The sequence below is a fragment of the Trichechus manatus genome, unplaced genomic scaffold, assembly GCF_000243295.1.
Source record: "Trichechus manatus latirostris isolate Lorelei unplaced genomic scaffold, TriManLat1.0 scaffold00010, whole genome shotgun sequence".
In the NCBI taxonomy this organism is placed as follows: domain Eukaryota; kingdom Metazoa; phylum Chordata; class Mammalia; order Sirenia; family Trichechidae; genus Trichechus; species Trichechus manatus.
The window spans coordinates 21670555-21694540 of NW_004443946.1; the positions used below are offsets into that span (position 1 = coordinate 21670555).

The window sequence follows — 23986 nt, forward strand, 5'->3', positions numbered from 1 at the left end:
GTTGTCATTTGATTGGGATGTATTGAATTTGTAGATAAGTCAGGGAGAATTTATGTCTTTACACCTTCAGTCTTTTCAAGAATAAGCCATGCCCCTTCTTTAAGATTCAGCTTCACTACAAGGTAGCTGTTATGGATTAAATTGTGTTCCCCCAAAATGTATATCAACTTGGCTAGGCCATGATTCCCAGTATTTTGTAGTTGTCCACCATTTTGTGATCTGATGTGATTATACTATGTGTTTAAATCCTAACCTTTGATGTTAATGCGGCAGGATTAGAGGCAGTTATGTTAATGAGGCAAAACTCAATCTACAGGATTAGTTTGTATCTTGAGTCAATCTCTTGAGATAAAAAAGAGAAAAGTAAGCAGAGAGGAGGGGGCCCACATTACCACCAAGCAAGAAGGGCCAGGAGCAGAGCATGTTCTTTGGACCCCCTGCGCTGAGAAGCTCCTAGACCAAGGGAAGACTGACGACAAGGTCCTTCCCACAGAGCCTATAGAGAGAGAAAGCCTCCTAGAGCTGGCACCCTGGATTTGGACTTCTAGCCTCCTAAACTGTGAGAGAATAAACTTTTGTTTGTTAAAGCCATCCATTTGTGGTATTTCTGTTATAGCAGCACTAGATAACCAAGACAGTGACCATAAAGGAAAACACAGATGAGCATACATAATAAAGAGTACATTTAGATTACATTACAATACATGATATAGTCATTGTGTTGTTGCTCATTAACAGTGTATGGTTTGGTGCTCTGCACAAAACTGTAACGAATGTGGTACATGACACTACATTTCCATCAATCTCCACACGTGCATCTGTGATATGATGGAGCAGTGGTTAAGCACTTGGCTGCTAACTGAAAGGTTGGCAGTTCGAACCCACCAGCCACTCCTCGGGAGAAAGATGTGGCAGTCTGCTTCCATAAAGATCTGCAGCCTTGGAAACCCTATGGGGCGGTTCTACTCTGTCCTATAGGGTTGCTATGAGTTGAAATTGACTCTATAGCAACCAGTTTTGTTTTTGGTTTGGTAGCTGTTAAATAGGTCCCTGGATGGTGCAAATGGTTTGCACTAGACTACTAACCGAAGAATTGGCGGTTTGAACTCACCCTGTAACACTGTGGAAGAAAGGCCTGATGATCTGTTTCCATAAAGATTACAGCCAAGAAAACCCTATGGAGCAGGTCTACTCTGTAACACATGGGGTCACCATGAGTAAGAATCAACTTGACAGCAGTGAGTTTGGTTTTTATCTGTTAAAAGAATACTAACATTAACCATGTTTCCAGATTTTATGGCCACCCTGTATTTTGTACCTAGATAAAATGCTGGACTGCAGGGGGAGCTGCTAGCCCAGGGGCATGGCCCTGTTGACAGGACAAGTTGTACCTGTCCCAGCAGTGGCCCTAGAGGACAGATGCACAAGAGGCAGGCTACTTTTTCCCAAGTCCCCTGTCAGGGATTGAATTATGTCCCCCCAAAATATGTGTCAACTTGGCTAGGCCATGATTCCCAGTATTGTGTGATTGTCCACTATTCTGTCATCTGATGTGATTTTCCTATGTGTTGTAAATCCTACCTCTATGATGTTAATGAGGCAGGATTGGAGGCAGGACTCAATCTACAAGATTAGGTTGTAATTTAAATCAGTCTCTTTGGAGATATAAAAGAGAGAATCCAGCAGAGAGACAGGGGGACCTCATACCACCAAGAAAGCAGCACCAGGAGCAGAGCACGTCCTTTGGACCCAGGGTTCCTGTGCTGAGAAGCTCCTAGTCCAAGGGAAGATTGATGACAAGGACCTTCCTCTAGAACCGACAGAGAGAGAAAGGCTACTCCTGGAGCGACGCCCTGAATTTGGACTTGTAGCCTACTGGACTGTAAGAGAATAAACTTCTGTTTGTTGAAGCATTCACTTGGGGTATTTCTGTTATAGCAACACTAGATGACTAAGATATTCCCCCTTCCCTGTCCCTTTGTCTTTTTACTTAAGCTGATACAAGAAGTCTGCCTTTGTGATGCCCTGTCTTTTTGGTGAACATTTTTGTGACAGCTATAACCTAATTGTTAGTTATGACCATAGATAATGTAGTTCTAAATTTGACCCACCATGCTAATAATGTCCCACTTGAGCCACTATTCTAATTTTACTCTTTGTTCTGAAAGGTGTTATAAATCCAGGTGACCAGCCATGATTGGGACCTTTCTGAGTTCTAATGGGATGAATTTGATCATGGCTCTGCGAGTCCCAGCATCAGTTGGTGAGGCAGGAAACCATTGCCACCCTTGCAATAGTCACGTTGTATGTGTTCTATGTATTACCTGGCCCCATTGTTGCTTTCACTTTTTCTAATTAATATCTGACAGGTCTTAATTCAGTAGATTCTGAATATGCATCACATGAAGTGCAGTGATAATATATAGACCGGAGCAGATTATCCAATAAACAAGGTAAACATGGGGTTACTTGTGCTTACTTACTGATCTATAGTGAACGATTTCACATTGGTTTCACCACACCACATCAAAGTGACCTGCATCCAATGTTGGCTGGTGGTGTGTGTGTGTCAAGGCTGGTGAGGCTTGAGGTTAACCCATCTCAGCCGTGCTTTTTGCTCACCACCTTTCCTGCAGCCACAGACCGTGGCTGGGCTATTTAGGGAACTGGTATGACTCTGCAGACACGAACCTGAGCAGGAATTGGCCTTGTCACCCTTTTGATAGGAGGTGCAGGGGTGGTGGTTCAGTGGTAGAATTCTCACCTTCCATGCGGGATGCCTGAGTTCGACTCCCAGCCAATGCACCTCCTGCGCAGCCAACCACCACCCGTCTGTCGGTGGAGGCTTGCATGTTGTTATGATGCTGAACAGGTTTCAATGGAGCTTGAAGACTAAAATGGACTAGGAAGAAAGGTCTTGCAATCTACTTCTGAAAAATCAGCCAGTGAAAACCCTATGGATCACAATGTCTGATTCATAACCAATATGGGGATGGCAAGTTTCAGGCAGCATTTGATTCTGTTGTGCATGAGGTTGCCATGAGTCAGGGGCCGACTTGACGGCAGCTAGCTACAACAACAACCGTTGGATATGACTGTAACTGAAGGTCATCAGGCACTGGGAGTGTCCCTGGCTGGGAAGACCTAGGAGGCTCCTGATGATTCAGGGAAATCTGGTTATATACTGTTTTGGTCTGAATAACACAAACTCTTGTACTTTTCTTCTCTTCCATGTTCTTTAGAGCCACAAGCAGAAAAGCGTTTCCAAGTCCATGTACAGGCCAAGAGATGACAGCATTGGGCAACTCCCCATCTGAGCCACGAGCTGATGCTCTGATCCTTGAGCCAAGGAGGGAGGCAGCCTCCCAGCCTGCACTTGTCAGAGCTTGTTTGTGTGCTGGGCACCAGAGGCCAGCTGCTTTGTTCTTGAGCTGAGGGACTCAGAATTGGAAGGGGGTGCCAAGCACATCTGGGCCCAGGAGTAGTCTGAAGGCACACAGAGAAAGCTTTGTGCTCAGGCTCTGCAACCAGACAGCCACAATTCCAGTTCCAGCCTAGTTACTAGGCAGCTGTGTGACATTGGGCATGCTACTTTACCTCTCTGTGCCTCAGTTTCCACCTCTGTAAAGTGAGGGTAAGAAGAACACCTGTGGAGTGTCTGGGTAGCTCAAATGGTTAAGCACTTGGCTACTAACTGAAAGGTTGGTGTTTTCAACCCACCCAGAGGCACCTCAGAAGAAAGGCCTAGAAATCTTCTTTCAAAAGATCATAACCATGAAACTCCTGTGGAGTGCAGTTCTACTCTGTAACACATGGGGTTGCCATGAGACAGAATCGAAGGACCCAGGAAAATACAATGAAAAGCAGCACCTATTTTGCAGGAGTTTTTTGTTGTTGTTGTGCTTTAAGTGAAAGTTTACAATTCAAGTCTCTCATACAAAAATTTATACATACATTGTTATCTGACCCTAGTTGCTCTCCCTATACTGTGACAGCACACTCTTCCTATCCACCCTGGATTTCCTGTGTCCATTCAACCAGCACCTGACCCTCTTTGCCTTCTCATCTCACCTGTGGACAGGAGCTGCCCATTTAGTCTCATGTATCTACTTGAGCTAAGAAGCACACTCTTCACAAGTATCATTTTATGTCCCATAGTCCAGTCTAATCTTTGTCGGAAGAGTTGGCCTTGGGAATGATTTTAGTTTTAGGCTAACAGAGTGTCCAGGGGCCATGTCTTCTGGGGTCCCTCCAGTGTCAATCAAACCATTAAGTCTGGTCTTTTTACTAGAACTTGAGTTCTGCACCCCACTTTTCTCCTGCTCCATCAGGGACTCTCTGTTGTGTTCCCTGTCAGGGCAGTCATTGTTGGTAGCCCGGCCCCGTCTAGTTCTTCTGGTCTCAGGCTGTTGTAGTCTCTGTTTTATGTGGTCCTTTCTGTCTTTGGGCTAATACTTTCCTTGTGTCTTTGGTGTTCTTCATTCTCCTTTGCTCCAGGTGGGTTGGGACCAATTGATACATCTTAGATGGTCACTCACTGGCTTTTAAGACCCCAGATGTCACTCACCGAAGTGGGATGCAGAACATTTTCTTAATAAACTTTGTTATGCAAATTGACCTAGATGTCCCCTGAAACCATAGTCCCCAGACCCCCACCCCTATTTTGTAGGAGTATTTGGAGATAGAAATATGCACCTAGCATAGCACCCAGTACATGGTAGGCCCTCAATGAGCTGTGAGTATTGGCTCATTACTGTAGAAGAGGCCTAATCTTTCCTCATACCCTGGGCTGCAACAGCTGTGACTGGGAGAGGAGAGAAGGGTTCTGGTACCCCTCGCAGACCCAGGAATGCCCTACTCAAGCTGGATAAACGGATAAGCAGGTGGAAACTGAGCCGTCACGCCTTGTATCCCTGGCATGGACCACCCTCAGAATCCACTCAGAGGCACCATATGCAGAGGGCTTCTGGGCTAGGCAGAGACTGGGGAACCTGACTGGACTTGGAACCCTTTTGGATATGAGTAGAGACTGTCTGGAATGGTGGGCCTGATGCCTCATCCCAGCCTTGAGTAGAGGACCATTGTTGCTCAGAACCCTAAGGGAATGGACAGTGGGCTCCCCACTCTCCCTTGGTGAAACCACTAGAAATCACAGCATTCGTTAGTGTCATAAAGCTGTGCGGTCATCAGCGCCCCCTGGAGGGGTCCTAGCAGGATGTGGTGGGAAATCCACCTGGAGGCCCTAGGTGGGCTTCCCCAGACAGCTCCACCCTGTGCTCCTTAATACATAATTGAACTGTAGAGCCTGCCGGGGAGAAGTGTTGCAAAGTGGTTAATTTCTGTAGAAACTATGGAGGCTCTAGCTGAGTTGTGGTTAGCTTTGCTGATGGTGAAGCCTCTGCTCAGTACATATAGAGGCCCAAAATCCAGACTCACAGTAAGGCTCCTTGGGAAGAGGTGTCAAGGAGGCGGCCTCTAAGGCTTTTCCTAGTTCTGATGTCCCACGACTTTGCCAGCCCGCCCCTCATCATCACATGTTTGTATAAAACAGTGGCCGTCGACCTTGGTTGCACATTGGAGCCACCTGGAGAACTGTGAGACTCCTGATGCCTGGGTCCCACCTCCAGAGATCTGGTTTTATTGGTCTGGAGTATGGCCTGGGAGTTGGGATTTTTAAAATCTCCCTAAGGATTTTAAGGTTGAGAACCATTGGTAAAAAAGGCAGGCGAGATAATAATAATTCATAAATACCATTTATGTGCCAGGCTCTGTGCTAAGTGTGGTATCTATATTATCTCCTTTAATCCTCTCAATAATCCGTATTTTCCAGATGAAGAAACATGTTCAGAAAGGACAAATGACTTCCCCAAACCACAGACCAGTAAAGCCTGGCATCCTACCCCAGGGCCACCAGAGTTCAAAGCTCAGCCTGGTAACCATTCTGAGACTCACTTTTGAGGCAATGTGAAGTGGAATATGGGGGCATGTCTGGGGCAGGCCCCTCTGGGACCCTAGATACCCTAGGGGAGTTTCCTCTGTACCCAACCTGAGGTTCCCGGGCCTGTGCCACCCCCAGCATCTTGTCTGGTTGAGTAGGAGCATTGGCAAGCCAAGTGAGGGTGACTCCTTCCTAAGGCAGAACCGAGAAGGTCCCCAGGGGGCCCCAGGGGACCCGCCTCTTCATTTGGGAGAGGCAGAACACGAGCCTTGTGCTCAGAGATGTTGAATCATGTGCTCTGTTTCCAGGTCCTCGGAATGAATGGCAGCCTTTCAACTTGGGACCCAGCATCTGATGAGATTTTGTTCCCAGGGGAGTGGGCAGTGATTAGGAATCACATTTTGTTCCCCAGGTGTTTTTGGTTTATAGCAGTCACAGAAAAAAAAAAAGTAAGGAGCCATCCATAAAATAAGACTAGAGCCTTTTTATTTGCAATTTCATTGACATTTAGTGAAAGGCAAACGCAGCAGGTACCTGTTTTACTGGCAGTAAAAGAAAATTGGGCCGAAGTTACTTAAAAGGAGTTTGAATTGTTTAAATCTAAAATTAGGGGTATGTGTATGCTTTAAAAGAAAGTTTACAAGGCTTGGGGATTTGGGTTGGACTGTTTTTTACAAAAATGACATGGGAAATATTTTCCTTTCTTATTTTAAACCTTCCCCTTTGCTGTTTGTTTCCTAAATTTAGCAGCCCACGAAGCAATAAGCAAATCTAGCTGGGAAAAAAACAAAAACTGAAGCTAGTCAGGCAAGTTTCAAAGTTTAGTAGAATGTTGGACTGAAAAGAAAACTCTCCAAGATGAGAAGTAATTCTTCCCATTTTATAGAGCAAAGTCACTATTTCAGCTTAACCAGTTTCAGATGTGATTGATCTTATTGTACATGGAAGTGCTGGATTTGGCACTCCCTAAAAGGACAAAGACTGGGGAGGGAGGCGGCTGCCTAAAAGTCAGCCAAGAGCTCTCTGCTGGAGGAATGTGGGAGGCTCCTTGGGCTATCACTCACTATCTCCCCAACCCTTGTGCCTCACCATGACATTATTTCTTAGAGCCAGGTGGAACACCACCCCCCACCGCCTACCACCCCTGCTGCCCAAGCCTGAGCACAGCCCTGCCTACTGGGGAAGGCTGGAATGCCCCTCCCAGCTCTGGGCTCCAGCCAGTTGGGCCAAATGCCAGAGGCCAACCTGATATCTTAGAATGGCTGGCGGCCACCTACGCTGTGTCATTGCCATCAGTGGCTATTGTTTTTGTTTGATTTTTACCTTTGGAGAATGGTTTTCTATTCGTTGAAAGGACTGACATCTCGACACTTTTGGTTATTTACTAAAGGACCCACAACTGGAACTAGTTTAAGGAAAGGAAGGGAGAGAGGGTAAGGGGAGGAGAGGGGACAATGGGGAGAGAGAGAGAGAAAGAAAGAAAAGAAAGGAACTCAAAGAGAATATGGATCAATGTGACTGGTTCGAGGGACCCAAACAATATTAGAGCTCCTTCTCTCGCTCTGTCTTTGGACTCTGTTTCTTCTTGGTTTCATTCTTCAGACAAGAGTTTTCCATGTGATAGGTAAGAAGAACTTCCAAGCTTAGCAGTGCTGATGAAAAGAGCTCATCTTATAGAAAAGTCTCAGGGAAGATTCTCATTGGCTCAGATTGAGTCAAATGACCATTCCTGAACCGTTCACTGTGTTAGGGATGCAGTAATAAGATTGGCCTAGTCTGGCTCTAGTGCCCACCCCGTGGTAGGGAGCAGTGATTAACAGCCCTGCCAGGAACGTGAGAGTGGGGAAGAAGATCTCTAAGGCAGGCAAAACTATCCATCACCTTGGTCCAGCTCACTTTCAAGTGTTGTGTTTGGCCCAGTGGGGACGGGGATGATGATGGGAAGAGAGGGATGCTTGATGTCATGATTATTCATCACTCACTGATTCATTAGTAACTCTTTTTGAGCGCGTACTATCACCCAGGCACTGTTCTAGACTTTGGTATCCAGCGTTAAATGAAATAGACAAACCCTGCCATTGAGAAGTTTATATCCTTGTGGGGAGAAGCACACAAAAAGATTGAATAAATAAGCAAAATAGAATATCAGATGGCAAGTCCTATAAGGAAAAATAAAGCAGGGCAAGGAGGTAGGGAATGCAAGTGTGGGTTGGGATTGCAGTTTTGTATAGGGTGTTTGAGCAAAGCCTTATAAGAGGTGAGAGAGGGAGTCACCCAGAGACAATGGGGAGAAAAGGGGGAGAAGAGCCTTGCAGTCAGGAGGAACAGACGGAGCAAAGAGCCCTGAGGGGGAGGGTGCCTGGCAGGTTCAAGGCCAGTGTGGTTGGAGCAGAGAGAGTGAGGAGGAAACAGTAGAAGCTGAGCTAAGCGAGGTGACAGAACACCAGCTCATCCAGGGCCCCATGGGCCACTGTGAGCGTGGGGCTTGTACCCTGAGGGAGAGAGAATGCCATGGAAGGTCACGTGATGTGTCAGAGGCTCTGATTTGTTTGCTGTTGTTTCCTCCCCAATTGATGATAAGCAACTTGAGAGCAGAGACAATATTTAGGTTTCCATTCATTCATTCAGCAAACATCTGCTAAGTACCTACTATGTGCCAGGTGCTGGGAGCTCAAAGGTGGGGTTCTCACGATCCAGTAGAAAAGAAAGAGAAGTAAAGCACACATTTCATAGCAGTGTGATATGTGCCCTTGTTGTTGTTGTTAGGTGCTGTTGAGTCGATTCCGACTCACAGTGACCCTATCTGCAACAGAACGAAACACTGCTCAGTCTTGCGCCATCCTCACAATCGTTGCTGTTTGAGCCCATTGCTGCAGCCACTATGTCAGTCCATCTCGTTGAGGGTCTTCCTCTTTTTTGCTGACCTTCTACTTTACCAAGCATAATGTCCTTCTCCAAGGACTGGTCCCTCCTGATAACAAGTATGTAAGACAAAGTCTCGCCGTCCTTGCTTCTAAGGAGCATTCTCTTTGTACTTCTTCCAAGACAGATTTATTCATTCTTCTGGCAGTCTGTGGTTGGATTCTTCCCTAACACCATAATTCAAAGGCGTCAATTATTTTTCAGTCTTCCTTATTCATTGTCTAGCTTTCACATGCATATGAGGTGATTGAAAGTACCACGGCTTGGGTCAGGTACACTTCAGTCCTCAAAGTGACATCTTTGCTTTTGAACACTTTAAAGATGTTTTTTGCAGCAGATTTGCCCAATGCAATACGTCGTTGATCTCTTGACTGCTGCTTCCATGTGTGTTGATTGTGGATCCAAGTAAAATGAAATACGTATCCCAGACTAATATAAGAATTCCACAAGGCGCCCACAGTACCCTCACCCGCTCCAGAAAGGGCAGCAACACCAAGTCCCGTGCAGTGGCTGTGTGTGGCTCCAAGCCCAGGATCTCCAGCCTCTCAGGCTAGTCTAGATATAGCTCCTCATGGTCTTGCAGCCTGGAGCCAAACAATGCATTTACGTCCTACTGACATGCTTAGTAAGCAATATTGGTGGGAAAACAGGATCATAGCAATACAGTTTCCCTCTAAAGGAGTGGAGGAGGGAAACAGCATTCAGTGGTCACCAGTCCAAGGTGCATCCGACATCTCCTGGCCAAGAGAAGCCAGGACTCCCACCTCAACCGGGAATGGGGTGGGTAGGGGTCCATGGTCCGTCCTCCCAGCTTCCTGTGCTCTCAGGTTGGAGGGATACTTTCTTCTCTTTGGTCCTCCATGGCCATGCCTGGGGTCAGATGGGGGCAGGAAATGGGCCAGATTCCTAGATTTCTCTTCTGGTGGGCATACTGCTTTTTGTTTATTTTTGTATTGCACAGTACGTAGCACATAGTAGATTTTCAATAAGTATTTGTTGATTTAATACTGGTGGTCTGCCTACAGGACACCGGCTATGTGTGTACAGGGCAGAGGTGTGGGTGAGGCTGTGGAGCATGGAGGAGGGCATCAAGGATGACCCCCAAATTTGTGTCTTGGATGGCCAGGAGAATGGATGTGCCTGTCTCTGCAACAGGGAGCACAGGACAAGCAGCTGCTTTGGGAGGGGAATGAGGAGTTAGGTCTGAGGTGTTAAGTTTGAGATGCTTATGGAACATTCAAAGGTCTGAGAGACTCAAGATCAAAGAACAAAGCTAAAGAGAAAAGGAGAGTTTGAAAAGCTGGAAAGAAATGAGCTTTGGTCTGGGTGAGTGAACTGGGGCTTGGGTATCAGAGGTAGAATGGCTCTGGGTGGTGACTAGGGTGAGGCCAGGGAGGGAATGAGTAGAAAACCCAAAACATCCATTGCCTTCGAGTCGATTCTGACTCACAGTGACCCTATAGGACAGAGCAGAACTGCCCCATAGGGTTTCCAAGGAGGGGCTAGTGTATTCGAACTGCCGACCTTTTTGGTTAACAGCTGAGCTTTTAACGACTGCACCACCAGGACCTCAAAGTCTCTGGAGCTACTAAAGTCATAGAATTACTGTTAGCCACATCCTACCCTTCTTCAGTATCCCCTCCTCAGGCTGGCTGAGGGCCAACTGATGTTTCAGCTCCAAATCCCAAGGACTGTTTAGTCCACGTGAAGGAAGAGTTAAGACCTCTGGGAGGAAGTGGTTTCTGGTATTTCCATGGCACCCATCTTCAGAAGTTGTCTCACAGGTGGAGAGTCCAACTCCATACGCTGGTACCACGTTGAAGGTGGGATGGACCACTCAGAGGCTATGAGTCCATGGGAGGGAGCAGCAGACTTTTCCAGACAGTGTCTTTGAGAATGTCTTACTCAGTTCTGATGTCTTGGGAGGAACTTCGCTAGGTAAACTTGGCTGATTAGTCACTCTTCTGGAACATTCTCCATGGTCCTGAGGAAGCTTTGAATGAAGTGCAGAAAGACAGCAGGCTGGAAACAGAGGAACAGTCTTGTAAACAGTTCTTCTACTTCCCAGCACATAGGAGGTGCTCCAGTGGAGCTTTGTTGAATGAATGAGTGAATGAATGAATGGAGTGAATGAGTGAATTCATAAACAAATGAATGAATGCTCAGGTGATCCTTACAACTCACATCGTTGGTTCTCAATACATGCTTACTGGGTGATGGGGTGAGTATGGGATGATGCTCAGAGGTTTCCTGAAGCCCACAGAGTGGCCATAGTCCTAAATAAATAAACATGGTTATTTCCCACAGTTGACTTGTAGGATAATTAAGTGATATACTCTCCGGAGCTTCAAAGCAATCATCCCTCTGCAGTTTTCTCTATTTTAGCTCTGTAGCCATCAGTTGGAGGCTGCTTTCCATTTTTCCCTGACTTGATGCCTCCATCTGGGAGGAAGGTGGGGTGCAGAGTTGGCATCCACTCTTCTCCTGGACACAAAAGATCTCTCTCTCGTTCTCACTTTCAAAGTTGGACAGCCTAGGCCCTTCTAGAAATCCAGTGTTCAAGCCAAAATATTCTCCCTCTCACTCGCTCCCTCTCTCCTTCTTTCCCTCCTCCTGTCTTTCCTGCAATGGATTTCAAGCCCACAGGGGGCTCTGCCCCATCTGCTCAGCCCCTGGTACTGACTCAGAACATTACAGCAGCAGCCCAGTAGTTGTCACCATCCTCAACATACATGCCCGAGCACCTGTGTCTAGCATGAGGGGCTAATCCAGTGGACTCAAGGAGATCTCCCTCCCTGGCTCTGACCTCAGGGAGCTTCTGACTGGATCCAAGGACAGGATGCAAGCATTACAGAGTGGCAGCAGTTAAGGAGAAAAGAGCTCCCTGGAGCCTTCTGCATTCTTGTCCAGTGTGGTTGGGAGCTGGGCTCTCCGGAGAACAAGGAAGCTCTGGGCTGCTGGTAGACATTCTCCAGCATCACCCAACACATCTGCTGCAGGTCCAGCTGCCTTCCTGGGACCATCCCTCTGGCGAGCAGTCTTGTGACAGAGTCCTCATGCAAGGGTTCTGTGAATGAGCAATCCAGACCTGCCTTCCTGCTGCCTCTGCAGGCCCACAGTGGGTGGATGGGTTGGAGCCGGGATGCACTCACCGTTGATGATATTTCATGGCACTCTGGGGAACATCCAGTCAGCGGTTTGGTTCAAGTAATAAGGTGTCAGGATCCATCCATCCATCCATTCATCTCTGATGTGTCCTTCCCCAGTGTCTCTGATGGTGGGACTTTGGGAGCACAGGGTAGAGTGTGGCTAAGGAGGAGGGAGGCTGTTATCCATCACTCCCCAGCACTTAGCACTGTGGACTCAGTGGGTCTGATGGGACTATTTCAGCAGCAAGCAAAAGTCCCGGAGAAGATGCATCACTGTCTGTGCATGCAAGTTCTGGAAGCTCTGGCATTAGCCTGTTGAGGGCCTGCTTGTTCTCACGGGTAGTAAGGAGGTTGTCCAAGACCTGGGTGTTTTACTAATCAAGCACCTCCGATATGCCTAGCCCAGTGTAAGGCCCAAGCTCATCCCTGGAGACTGTCAATCTACAGGTTGTTGGTGGACTCCAGTCTGGTTTGTGTTCCCTTCAGGTCACCTTGTCTTGGAAGTCTGGTACACCCCAGGAGTCACCCTCTCCGTATCCAGCAAAGAATGTTGGTTAAGAGTGTGGGCTTAGAGTCAGAACGACCACGGTTTGAATCCAGACCATGCAACTTACTAACCCTGACCTTGGGCACTTTTTTTCAACCTCTCTGAGCCTCAGTTTCCTCATCGTATAATGGGGGAAATAAGATCTCCTTCTCACAGAATTGGGGTAAGGTACAAATGAGGTAGAGCTGCTGGCTCATGGCTGGTGTGTAGTAAGTGTTTACCACACAGCAGCTACATTATCCACCAGTCCTCTTGCCTGTGGGCCCCTCTGATGCTGACCTTTGTCTTAGGTGACAGGAACGCCCTCAAGAGGCTTTGATGAGAAGGCATACCTAGCAGCCAAGCAGCTGAAGGCTGGAGAGGACCCCTACAGGCAGCACGCCTTCAACCAACTGGAGAGTGACAAGCTGAGCCCAGACAGGCCCATCCGGGACACCCGCCATTACAGGTATGGCCTCCATTGTGCCGATGGAGAAAGGAAGGTGGGGAGAAGGGCTAACACTGTTTAGCTTACTGTCTTTCAGTCATGTGTATTTAAGAAATGAGGAAGAATCTAGTTGAGATATTCAAACCCTCATCCTCAATTTCTTTTCCTGCCTATTTTATTGATCTTCTGAGGGTCTAATCAGGCTGCAGGCAGGCCTGCGAAGGCCAAGGAAACCCTCCAACACCTCAGTCTGGCAACAGTGACCTATCAGGGGGCCACAGGGGGTCTGAGGGTTGGGCGAGCCAGGAGTTCCAGGTACCCTGCTGATGGTGCCTGAGTGAAGAGGACCCCACCCCACTCCTGCCATGCAAGCAGTGGAGAGCTGTGTGCTGCCCCTCTGGCCTCCCTTTCCTTCCTCTCATCCCACCCTCCTGCCTCACCTCCTCAGCCCCTCCCAAAAATGCTTCCCAGTCTTGTGCTTTATGCTCCCAATGCAGTGAGGTGGGACTAGGATCAAGGAAGTGTCCCACTTTGGGCAAGTCAGTAAACCACCACTACCTTTCCCCTCCCCCTAACAAAATTTCCTGGTTCAGAATCTTGTCGCTTCCTCTGATCTAGATTATGAGTCATCACCTCCAGTCTTTCTTCTTCCTGCCATCACCCACAGGAACAGTCCAAGCTCCTTATCCTGAAGTATAAGCCACCCCTTCCCCCATGATCTGGCCTTGTCTACCTTCCTAGCCTCTTCTCACCTGCACTTAATGCTCTAGCAGTCCTGCCTCCTCTTTCCTCCCTTCTTTGTTTTTACACATGCTGTTTCCTCTGCTCAAACATACCCCTACCCAGCCCCACCTGCATACTTCAAGATGGCTCAGTATCCTCTCTTCTGGGGAAAGTTCCTTGCTGACCCAGGCTGGGTTCAGGACCTCCTCTATGCTCCATGTAAAAGTCTAGCAGAGCAGTGAAGGTGCATTGGAACTGATCCACCCATGTGTCTGCAGCTTGGAACTACCACCCTCCAGATGAGGTGTCAGCTGATGCCCAGTAATGGTGGGTTTGCTGCCTTCGGGGAGAGAATGAGCATCGCCATCTAGATACCCTCCTTCCTGGGCACCAGATGGCTAGGGAACAAGGACAGAGAACAGGGGGCCCTGGAGGTCAGTGCTGGGTGGCCAGGAGGTGTCTTGCTCTCGGGTTAGATCCCCCAAGATGATGGCAGAAATGCAGGGGTCAGGAGCGCCCTCTGCCTGCTTCTCCACACTCAGCCAGCCAAGCCCCCTCCTGCCCCCAGATCTGCATGCCCTTGCAAGGACAGGCATTGGAAAGTATGACTTTAAGGGGCAGGAGGTGAATTTCCCCATCCTCCCCGCAACTTTCATCTCCTGAGGACAGTTATTTTAAAGCCTCTCAGCATTTCTCCCATGGGGGTCCCAGGCTGGTGGGACTCCGGCCTGTCTGACCCTGTCTGCTCTGCAGGCCAGGAAATGGGTCTGGGAATGCTGGCTCTACACAGCTGTCCGTGGAATAAATGTTGTAATGAAAAAATGTTCCTGCTGGAATAGTCAGAGAGCAATTGTAATAAAGAGGATTGCCATGAAAACCAGCGCGGCAGCCGCCTTCCAGCTGGCCCCAGGAGCACAGATAAATGCATTTGCAGAAACAACAGGGATAATGGCTGGCAGGAATGGATTGCTTTAATTCTCTTTCCTGAGGAGTGGGAGCCAATGGGCCAAGAATGTGCTGTCTGTAAATGGCGGCACCCAGAGCTGACAGGGGAGGGAGCCAGGTAGCAGGAGGTGCCTTTGGTGGCCTCCAGCCGCACTTAAGTTTCCACTGGAGACCAGGAACCCTGGGGAAGAGAGAAGCTGGACCCTGCCTGGTGTCTCCAGCAGGCTGCTAGTATCTGTGCAGGGAGGAGGTACCTATGGGCAGGCGGGTGGGGGCCATTCCTCTCCAGATTCTACCAAATGTCAGGAGTGGGGGAGAAGAGAAGGAAGAAGTCCCAGAGTGTCAGAAGACCAAGGAGGCTGTTTACCCTCTGGGCCTGCATCTGATCTCCCTCAATCTGCTAGCATGTTCACTCCCTAGGGCAGGGAGTTTGTCTGGTTCAGTGCTGATCCCAGGTCTGGTGCAGTGCCTGCACATGGGAGGAGTCCTACCTACTAACACTTGAATGGATTTGGCGTTCCAGATACTCCAGGTCTTTGGTAAAGATCCCCTGGGCCTGGAAAGGTCCCCCAGACTGCTGCTTCGCTGCGGCCTCCAGGCTGGGTGGCATCTGAGTGCTGGGCCTTAGTGGGTTAGAGGGTGGGCATGGAGGGGCAGGGGACTGCGTCCTGGCTTCGGGCTTCCTTTTCTGCTCCATAGGGGTATTCCGCGGTGGAGCAGGCCTGGACAAAGAAAAGCCTCGAGCCTGCCTCCACAGCTGGCCTCTGACCTCCCTGCTCCCTCCACAGTTGCCCATCTGTGTCCTACTCCTTAGACCTGCCGGCTACCAGCGTCATCATTACCTTCCACAATGAAGCCCGCTCCACCCTCTTGCGCACAGTGAAGAGGTAAGCACAGTCTCGGGACACTCGTTCCTTGGTGGTGCTGCCCCCAAAGCCTCGGAAGAACCCGCTGAGCCTCTGGCAGGGATGGACCTTAAGACAGGGTGCTGTGGCCAGATAGTGTGAAGACCAGCGGGCAATGGAAGGGTGAGTCCTGCCCTTATGAGAAGCTGGGGCTGGTGAATTGGGGTCAGGGAATGGCCAGGGTCAAAACCCTAGAAGTCCAAGTGTTAACGAGATGCTGCAGTCAGATGCAAGGTTAGGTCCCCAAGGTGAGGGCAGAAATACAGGGGTCAGAAGCAGAGAGAGGCAGGAATGGACTTGAGGCCTTAGGCAGATGAATGTGAGCCCAGCAGGTGCCTGTCTGTCAATCAGAGAGAGGTGCCCTCTGGCCTTCTCTTAAGCTTGGCCCTATAGTCAAGTTTAAGTCCCACTCACCCTATTTCCTCAATGAACTTAGACAATTCAAAGGGCAGTACAATGCAGCTGTAACCTCACTTCCAATCAAGAAGTGATTTGGAAAGGAGTTCCCAGTGGCATCCCAGGGACTCAAGGGATTGGATTTCCTTTCCCAAGGAGGGGAGGAGGAAGTATGGTGGAAGAAAGGAGCAGAAGGGGACTCCTAAGAACAAGCCTCATGACCCATTAAAAAATAAACAAACAAAAAACAGTTGCCGTCAAGTCGATTCTGACTCATGGCGACTTTGTGTGTGTTGGAGTAGAACTGTGCTCCGTAGGGTTTTTAATGGCTGATTTTTTGAAAGTGGATTGCCAAGCCTTTCTTCCGAAGCACCTCTGGGTGAACCCAGACCTCTAACATGGATTTCCATTTGCACCATGCAGGGACTGCTGACCTATTAGGCCTTCTGCGCAGGCTACTCCAGGTCCAGCTTGAGGTTGCCCCCGAGCAGGGCTTGTTAAGCTTCAGGCAGTTGGAGCAGCTGCAGCTCCTGTCTCCTCCAACTCAACTAGGCAGTCCCCATTCCCCTATCTGGGATTGGTCCCAAGTGCCTGAGGGTCCAAGTGGCAGGGTCAGCAGGTCCCTGGAAAAGCCTGAGGAACTCACTGCTTCTTAGCCACTGATCAGGGCCTGGAAAGCTCGCAAGCAGATGCCTGTGGGAATGTACCAGCCCCTGAGCTGTGTAGTAGGAGAGCCCCCCAGTGCAGGGAGATGTGAATGGGGGGTGTCCGCCTAAGTCCAGGCTCCTCTCTGTCCCCACTGCTGCTCCAGTGTCCTGAATCGAACTCCTGCCAACTTGATCCAGGAGATCATTTTAGTGGATGACTTCAGTTCAGATTGTAAGTATTCACCTTCCTTTTTCTACCCCCCTTTTACTCCCCATCTCCTCAGAACACTAGGGCAAGCACTCTTGAGGTTGTCCTGGCTACCACAGCCTGACCGTGAGTGCTCGCTCTCTCTGTGCCCCAGTCCAGATCTTTAGTCTTTTCTAGGTCCCCTCCCTGGCCTTCCTTCTTGGTGCCAAAGGAGGAGAAAGGGTAGTGTTGCTTTGAATGGGGCACCAGTGAGATGACAATAAAAAAAATTAAAACAATATCAGTAACATCCTTCATTATCACAACTGCCATGCACAGATAGTCCCTTGAATCTAGCTCTGCAAGAACTAGGCTGGCAACATAGTTGCTGGTGCTCTCTGGCGCCCCCTGCAGGGTAACTCTATAGGCACAGGCGTTCCTCAGATGGCCTGGCCTGGGAGTGGGAGCCGGTAGACATGACTATGTCCCTCCATGCATCCCCCATTCCCGGCCCTTTCCCTGGCCCTGCTATGGGACAACTCCTGGGCAGTTCCAGTCACCCATGTCTAAAGGAGCTTACTTTCTTTCTCCCTAACCCCACGCCCAGCTGAAGATTGTCTGCTCCTGACCAGGATCCCCAAGGTCAAGTGCCTGCGCAATGACCGGCGGGAAGGTGAGTCCCTGGGTCCTGGGCCACACCATGGACTCATCTTGGTCCAGTTCTCTGCACCTCACCACTCCCTTTCATCATGCTAACCCAGCATGACCCTGCTGCATCCCTGATGGGCCGAGAGCAAGGTCTGTGGAAAGACCTTCCTGCTATCCCAGCCTCTGTCATGGCGCAACATAGGCAAGTTGCTCTACTTCTGGGTGCCTTGTTGTCTCTTCTGAGAAATGGAGCTAATACTAGTGCCCTTTTCTGCCTTTTAAGGTTATTGTGAGGATTGGATGAGGCAGGTTCTGTGGAGATGCTTTGAGAAATTCAAAGGGCAGTACAATGCAGGTGTAACCTCACTTCCAATCCAGAAGTGCTTTGGAGCATCACCTATGGCATAGCCCTGTGCATGGCACTCTAGGGGACACAAAAGAAGTATAAAATAAAGTCCCTGACCTTGGAGAACTTATTATGCAGCTGAGGAGTCAGAATCTACCTCAGCAACAGGCTGGTTATAGTTATGTGTGAATAACATGGAGATCGGAGTAGAGGAGTTGAAGGAAAGCTGCGATGAGCAGGGAGGGCTTTTGGGGGAGAGATAGGTCCTACTGGGGCAAGGGGCTGTGGGACAGGTGACGGGCAGCAAGGGAGGGAGTTCGAGACTTGGGGACTCTGCAAGCAAAGGCAAGGGTCAGGAACAAGTAGACATGTAATACTAACAGCCCCTCTTCTTGAGTTCTCAACATGTGCCAGGCATTCACTTTGCCTACATTCCCACATCCAGTCCTCACAATAGCCTACTGTCCCCGCTTTACATATAAGGAAGCTCGGGTTTAGAGAGGGATTCTAACTCTGTCCACCCACCCTAAAGCCCAGCCTCTTACCCTAGCTCTGCTTACACATCCTTCCAGTGAGAAGCCAGGCCTGGTCAGCTGGGGGAATGGGTGGAGTGAAGTTAAATGACAGAGGACCTTGGAAGCCAGAGGAAGGCATTTGGATTTGATAAGGTGCACAGCAAGGAGCCACTGAAGGTTTGAGAGGGAGAGTGCATACATGAGAGAGAGAGAGAGAAAGGTGTGATAGATGTATTTAAGAAAGACCAGTTGGGCTGAGAGGCCACGACAACATTGGTGAGTGAGACCTTCAAGCTGAAATGGAAGTGGCCAAAATAAATCCCTCCCAGACACTGGGAGAGTGGCTTGTAGGTTACAGGGGCCATCAGGCCTAGGATTATGCTGTTTCCTGGATTTTTGCCCAAAAGTGGATATCAATTTACAATTAGGTGCTTTTGGATGGACAGATGGACTTTTGGATGGATAGATGGACTTTTGGATGGACAGATGGAGGGTAGTCAGACAGATAGAGGCAGAGCTGGGCAGAGGTGTGGCCAAGGAAATTCCTCCCAGAAGCAACTTGTATTCAGAACTCTCAGAGTGAGGCCCTTCTCTCCCCGACTGGGTCAGGACCTACCCCACAGCTCATAGGGCCCTGATGGCTGTTCTGGCAGCAGCAGGACCACCTGAGCCTCCTGTCTCCTGACCAGGCAGGTCCCCAGGCCTGACCAGAGAGCTGCCAAAAGCAAGACCATTCCTTGAAGGTCAATGTGCTATTAGTGAGGCTTTCAAGGACATGCAGGAGGAAGAGCAGAATCTAAGAACAAAATGCCTCTTGGGCACCAGCTACTCTCCATGTGTCTTGTTTGATCCTCACAGTGCCCTGGGAGGTAGGGGTTATTAGCTCTCTGCATCTTATAAATAAGAAAACTGAGGCTCAGAGAGGTTAAATAACATGCTTAAGGTGAGTGAAGGGGCTGGCATACAAACTCAAGCCTGTCTTATTCCAGAAGATTCTCTGTGTGTCATACGTGATAGTGCAGCTGGTGGGAATCACCCTGAGGTTCTCAGTGGGTGGTAGTGGGGAGCGAAACTTTGGTTTCTGGCTCTCCTTCAAACCACACTCTGCTGCAATTTCCATTTGCTAAACTGTGACTGTTCATTGATGTGTCCCTAGAGCCTAGAACAGCGTCTGGCATGTGGCAGGCACTCAGGGAAGGGCCATGGAATAATGAATGGTTGGTGGATGGATGAGAGGAATAAAGGGAGGAGAAGGAGGGAGGGAAGATGGAAACAAACAGAAGGACAAAATAAAGTTCAAGCCCAATAACTCAGAGGAAGCCTCAGTCCCTGGAGGGGTGGAGAGGAGGCCCTGGGGCTCTGGGGGATGGCTGGAAAGCAAGCTGGCACCAGCTCTCCCCTCAGTCCCAGCACCAACCCCTGTCTATTTCCACTGCAGGGCTGATCCGGTCCCGAGTTCGCGGGGCAGATGTGGCCATGGCGGCCGTCCTCACCTTTCTGGACAGCCACTGTGAAGTGAACACTGAGTGGCTGCAGCCCATGCTGCAGCGAGTGAAGGAGGTGAGTCCATCTGTCCCTGGGTGAGATGGGTGCCCTTGGGGATGCCCCCTGCCATGTTTCTGGAGTCGGGCGGGCAGTGATTGAAGACTAACTCGCTTGCTTCCCGGAGTGACTTCATTTCATTAAGCTTTTTCTATCTGAAAATGGGAATAATTGTAATACAGTCGTCCCTTGGTATCTGCAGGGAATTGGTCCAGGACCTCCGTGGATACTAAAATCCTCGGATGCTCAAGTCCCTTATATAAAGTGGCACAGTATTTGCATATAACCTATGCACATCCTCCTGAACACTTTAAATCATCTCTAGATTACTGATAATACCTAATACAATGTAAATGCTATGTAAGTAGTTGTTATACTCTATTATTTAGGGAATAATGACAAGAAAAAAACTCTGTACATGTTCAGTACCATCGCAGGCCTAACTACATAGTGCACATCAGACGCCAGGTGAACAATGCTCAAACAAGGAGTGCTGGAGAAAGACTGAGGATCTGTGAAATGGTGGGAGGCTACAGCAGGGTGTGCCTACACATCACTCCCCCCTCCTCCAATTTTTTCAATTCGCGGTTGGTTGAATCCCTGGATGCAGAAACTGCAGATACAGAGTACAGGGGCCGACTGTATTTGCCTCACTGGTTGTTGTGAGAATTAGATGGATGAAAGCCTGGGTGAGCTATAAAGCTCCTATGACGCATGGGTGATGGTTTTCTCCTGGGGGAAGTGGGAGTCCTGTGATGGGGGAGCTTTTGGTCAGGCTGGAAAACCTGAGAAAGAGGGAGGAGAGGACAGTACTTTCAAAGAGCAGAGAGGGCAGGGGGCCCCTATGTGTGCCTGCATTCTCTAGAATAGCGAGGATTTCGACAGATGGCAGGAAAGGATGAGGCAATTACAACTCAACAATAAAAAGACAAATGACTCAATTTAAAAATGGGCAAAGGATTTGAATAGACATTTCTCCAAGGAAGATATACAAATGGCCAATAAGCACATGCAAAGATGCTCAACATCATTACTCAGTAGGGAAATGCAAATCAAAACGACAATGAGATACCACTTCACACCCTTTAGGATGCCTATAATCAAAAGATGGACAATACACTTAAGACTGATTGAAACAGCAAAATTTTTGTGACATTTATTTTACCACAACAAAAACAAAAAAAGATGGGCAATAACAAGTGTTGACAAGGATGTGGAGAAATTGGAACCTTCATACACTGCTGGTGGGAATATCAAATGATGCTGCCACTTTGGAAAACAGTTTCTCAAAAAAAGTAAAGATATTCCATTCCCAGGCATATACCCTAAAGAAATAAAAGCCATGACACGAACAGACATATACACACCCATGTTGGTTGCAGCATTATTCACAATAGCAAAAAGATGGAAAGGGCCCATCAACAGATGAATGGTGGTCCAGTCGGGAAGACTCAACCCAAACAGACTGTGGTACATACACACAGTGGAATACTACACAACGATAAAGGATAATGATGAATCCCTGAAACATCTCACAACATGGATGAATTTGGAGGACATTATGCTGAGTGAAATAAAGCAATTACAAAAGGACAAATGTTGTGTAAGACCACTATTATAAAGTAACAACAAAAGGTTTATACACAGGAAAAAAAGAAAAAAACATTCTTTGATGGTTACCAGGGATGGGACAGGGAGGAAGGAAAAATTACCAATTAGATAGAAGACAGAAGTTAATATTGGTGACGGGAAAGGCAATACATAATATGGGGGAAGTCAGCACAATATGACAAAGGCAAGAGAGTACACTGAGAGGAACGCAAGAATAAAGGGAAACTACGGTAACTACTATAGCATAGACAATCCTGCACCAATAGTATTAACAAACAATAATTTATGAATGGATGAACAGGTAGATATAAGTTTGGTGGGGGATATTTCTACATACATGACTGTAGGTGCAGCTCATATAGAGCACACAAGTGGTAGTCAGGGAAACCTCTTAGGTATAACCAAACACCTCACAGGTTGAAGTTCCTAGGCTGGAAGACAAAGGACCATAGACTCGGGGGAAGTCTACGTCAATTGGCATGACATAGTTCATAAAGACAATGTTCTGCATCCTACTTGGTGAGTAGCATCTGGGTCTTAAAAGCTTGCCAGCAGCCATCTAAGATACAACTATTGGTCTCTTCCCGTCCGGAACAAAGGAAAGTGAGGTAAACCAAGGACTCAAGGGAGAAATCAGTCCAAAGGACTAATGGACTACATGAACCACAGCCTACATGACCCTGTGACCAGAACTAGATGGTGCCCGCCTACCACTACCAACTGCTCTGACTGGGATTACAGCAGAGGGTCCCAGGCAGAGTGGGAGAAAATTGTATAACAAAAAATCAAATCCACAAATAGGACCAGGCTTGCTGGTCTGATGGACACTGGAGGAACCCCCAAGACTATAGCCCTAAGACACCCTTCTAACCTGAAACTGAAGCCATCCCGGAGACCTCCTCCCAGCCCAACAATAGGTAAGCACTTAAGATAAAAAATAACACCAGAGAGGAACTACTCCTTAGAACAATCAATTACACTAGATCAAAAGGGCAATCAATACCTGCCCAAAAGCAAAGGTGAGAAGGCAGAAAGTGCTAGAAAATCAGGATGAAAGGAAATGGGGAACCCAGAGTGGAAATGGGGAGAGTACTGACACATTGTGGGGAATGAAACTAAGGTCATGAAACACTTTATGTACAAACTATTGAATGGGAAACTAATTTGCTCTGTAAACTTTCACTTAATGCGCAATAAAAAAAAGTAAACATAGAATTACAATATGACCCAGAAATTCTACTCCTACATATATACTCAAGAGAATTGAAAACATATATTCACATAAAAATCTGTACATGGGTGTTCAGAACAGCATTTTTCATAATAGCCAAAGAGTGGAAACAACCAGAATGTACTTCAGCTAATGAATGGATAAACAAAATGTGGTATATCCATATAATGGAATATTATTCAGTCTTTAAAAAAGAATGAAGTATTGATACCTGCTACAACATGGATGAACCTTGAAAACATGGTAAGGAAAAAAAAAAAACCAGACATGAAAGACCACATATATAGAGCACGAAAGTGGTACATGATTCCATTTATATGAAATGTCCAGAATAGGCAAATTCATAGAGATTTGTAGACTCAAATTCAAAACAGTAGATAAGTGTTTTCCAGGGAAAAGGAGAGAATGGGGGAATGACTGCTAATGGGTGTGAGATTTCTTTTTTGGGGTGGTGAAAAGCAGAGAGGGCTGGGGGGGGGGAATTAGATAGATGTTCTGGAATTAAACAGTGGTGATGGTTACACAACCTTGTGAATACCCTAAACACTGGATTATATACTGTAAAATAGTGAAATTTATGGTACGAGAATTCTATCTCAATTAAAAAAACGCCTATGAAAAGGATGAGGCGAGGCCCCCTGGAGAACTGTGAGGAACACAGACGGTGTCTGACGATCAGCCACCCCCATCCCTAAGGCTTTCGTTGTCTTGAGAAGGTGTGTGAGCTGAGGGTAAGAGCTGAATACCAAGTTTCAGACAAAAAGATTTGGGCATCAGAGTGAGAAAGAGAAGAGACAAAGAAGAGGCTCTGTTCTGTGTTCCTCCATGGAAGGAGAGAGAAGGGAGGACTAATGAAAGGGGGATTAAGTTTTGCTGTGTGGTATATGACATAATCAAACACATACACATATACCCTCCCCCCACCGAAGAAACCTTTGGTAAAATCAACATTACTCACCAATGTTTTGGAGCTGGATTTGTGTCCTGGAAGGTGATGAAGGGAGCGGCAAGTCTGACCTTGAGGTGGATGTGGCATGAGAGTAATGGCACCCAGGTAACACTAGGACCACAGGGTCCCTGCAGTCAAGCTGCTGGTGGTCCAGTTGGGAAGACTCAACCCAAACAAAGATAAATGATAATCAATAAAATAGTTCAAAGCGGCAACAGAAGAGCCACCTCAGACAACACGTGTCCCAGGAATTGTCTAGACTATAATTGTGAGAGCAGTTTAAAGGAAGGAGAAATCCCTTCAGCCTGCAGCAGTCAAGGAGAGCTTCACTGAGGAGGTGAGATCCCAGCACGACTCA

General features: G+C 48.0%; 1 protein-coding gene across 1 annotated transcript in view; it reads left to right on the forward strand.

The window, feature by feature from the left end:
- GALNT16 (polypeptide N-acetylgalactosaminyltransferase 16) overlaps positions 1–23986 on the forward strand; it is a 115798-nt gene that overhangs the window by 65183 nt on the left and 26629 nt on the right. The window contains exons 2-6 of the mRNA XM_004370980.1: positions 12847–13004; positions 15440–15538; positions 16764–16831; positions 17394–17459; positions 19734–19855. Of these exons, the coding sequence (XP_004371037.1) occupies positions 12847–13004; positions 15440–15538; positions 16764–16831; positions 17394–17459; positions 19734–19855 (513 nt within the window). The remainder of the gene's footprint in view (positions 1–12846; positions 13005–15439; positions 15539–16763; positions 16832–17393; positions 17460–19733; positions 19856–23986) is intronic.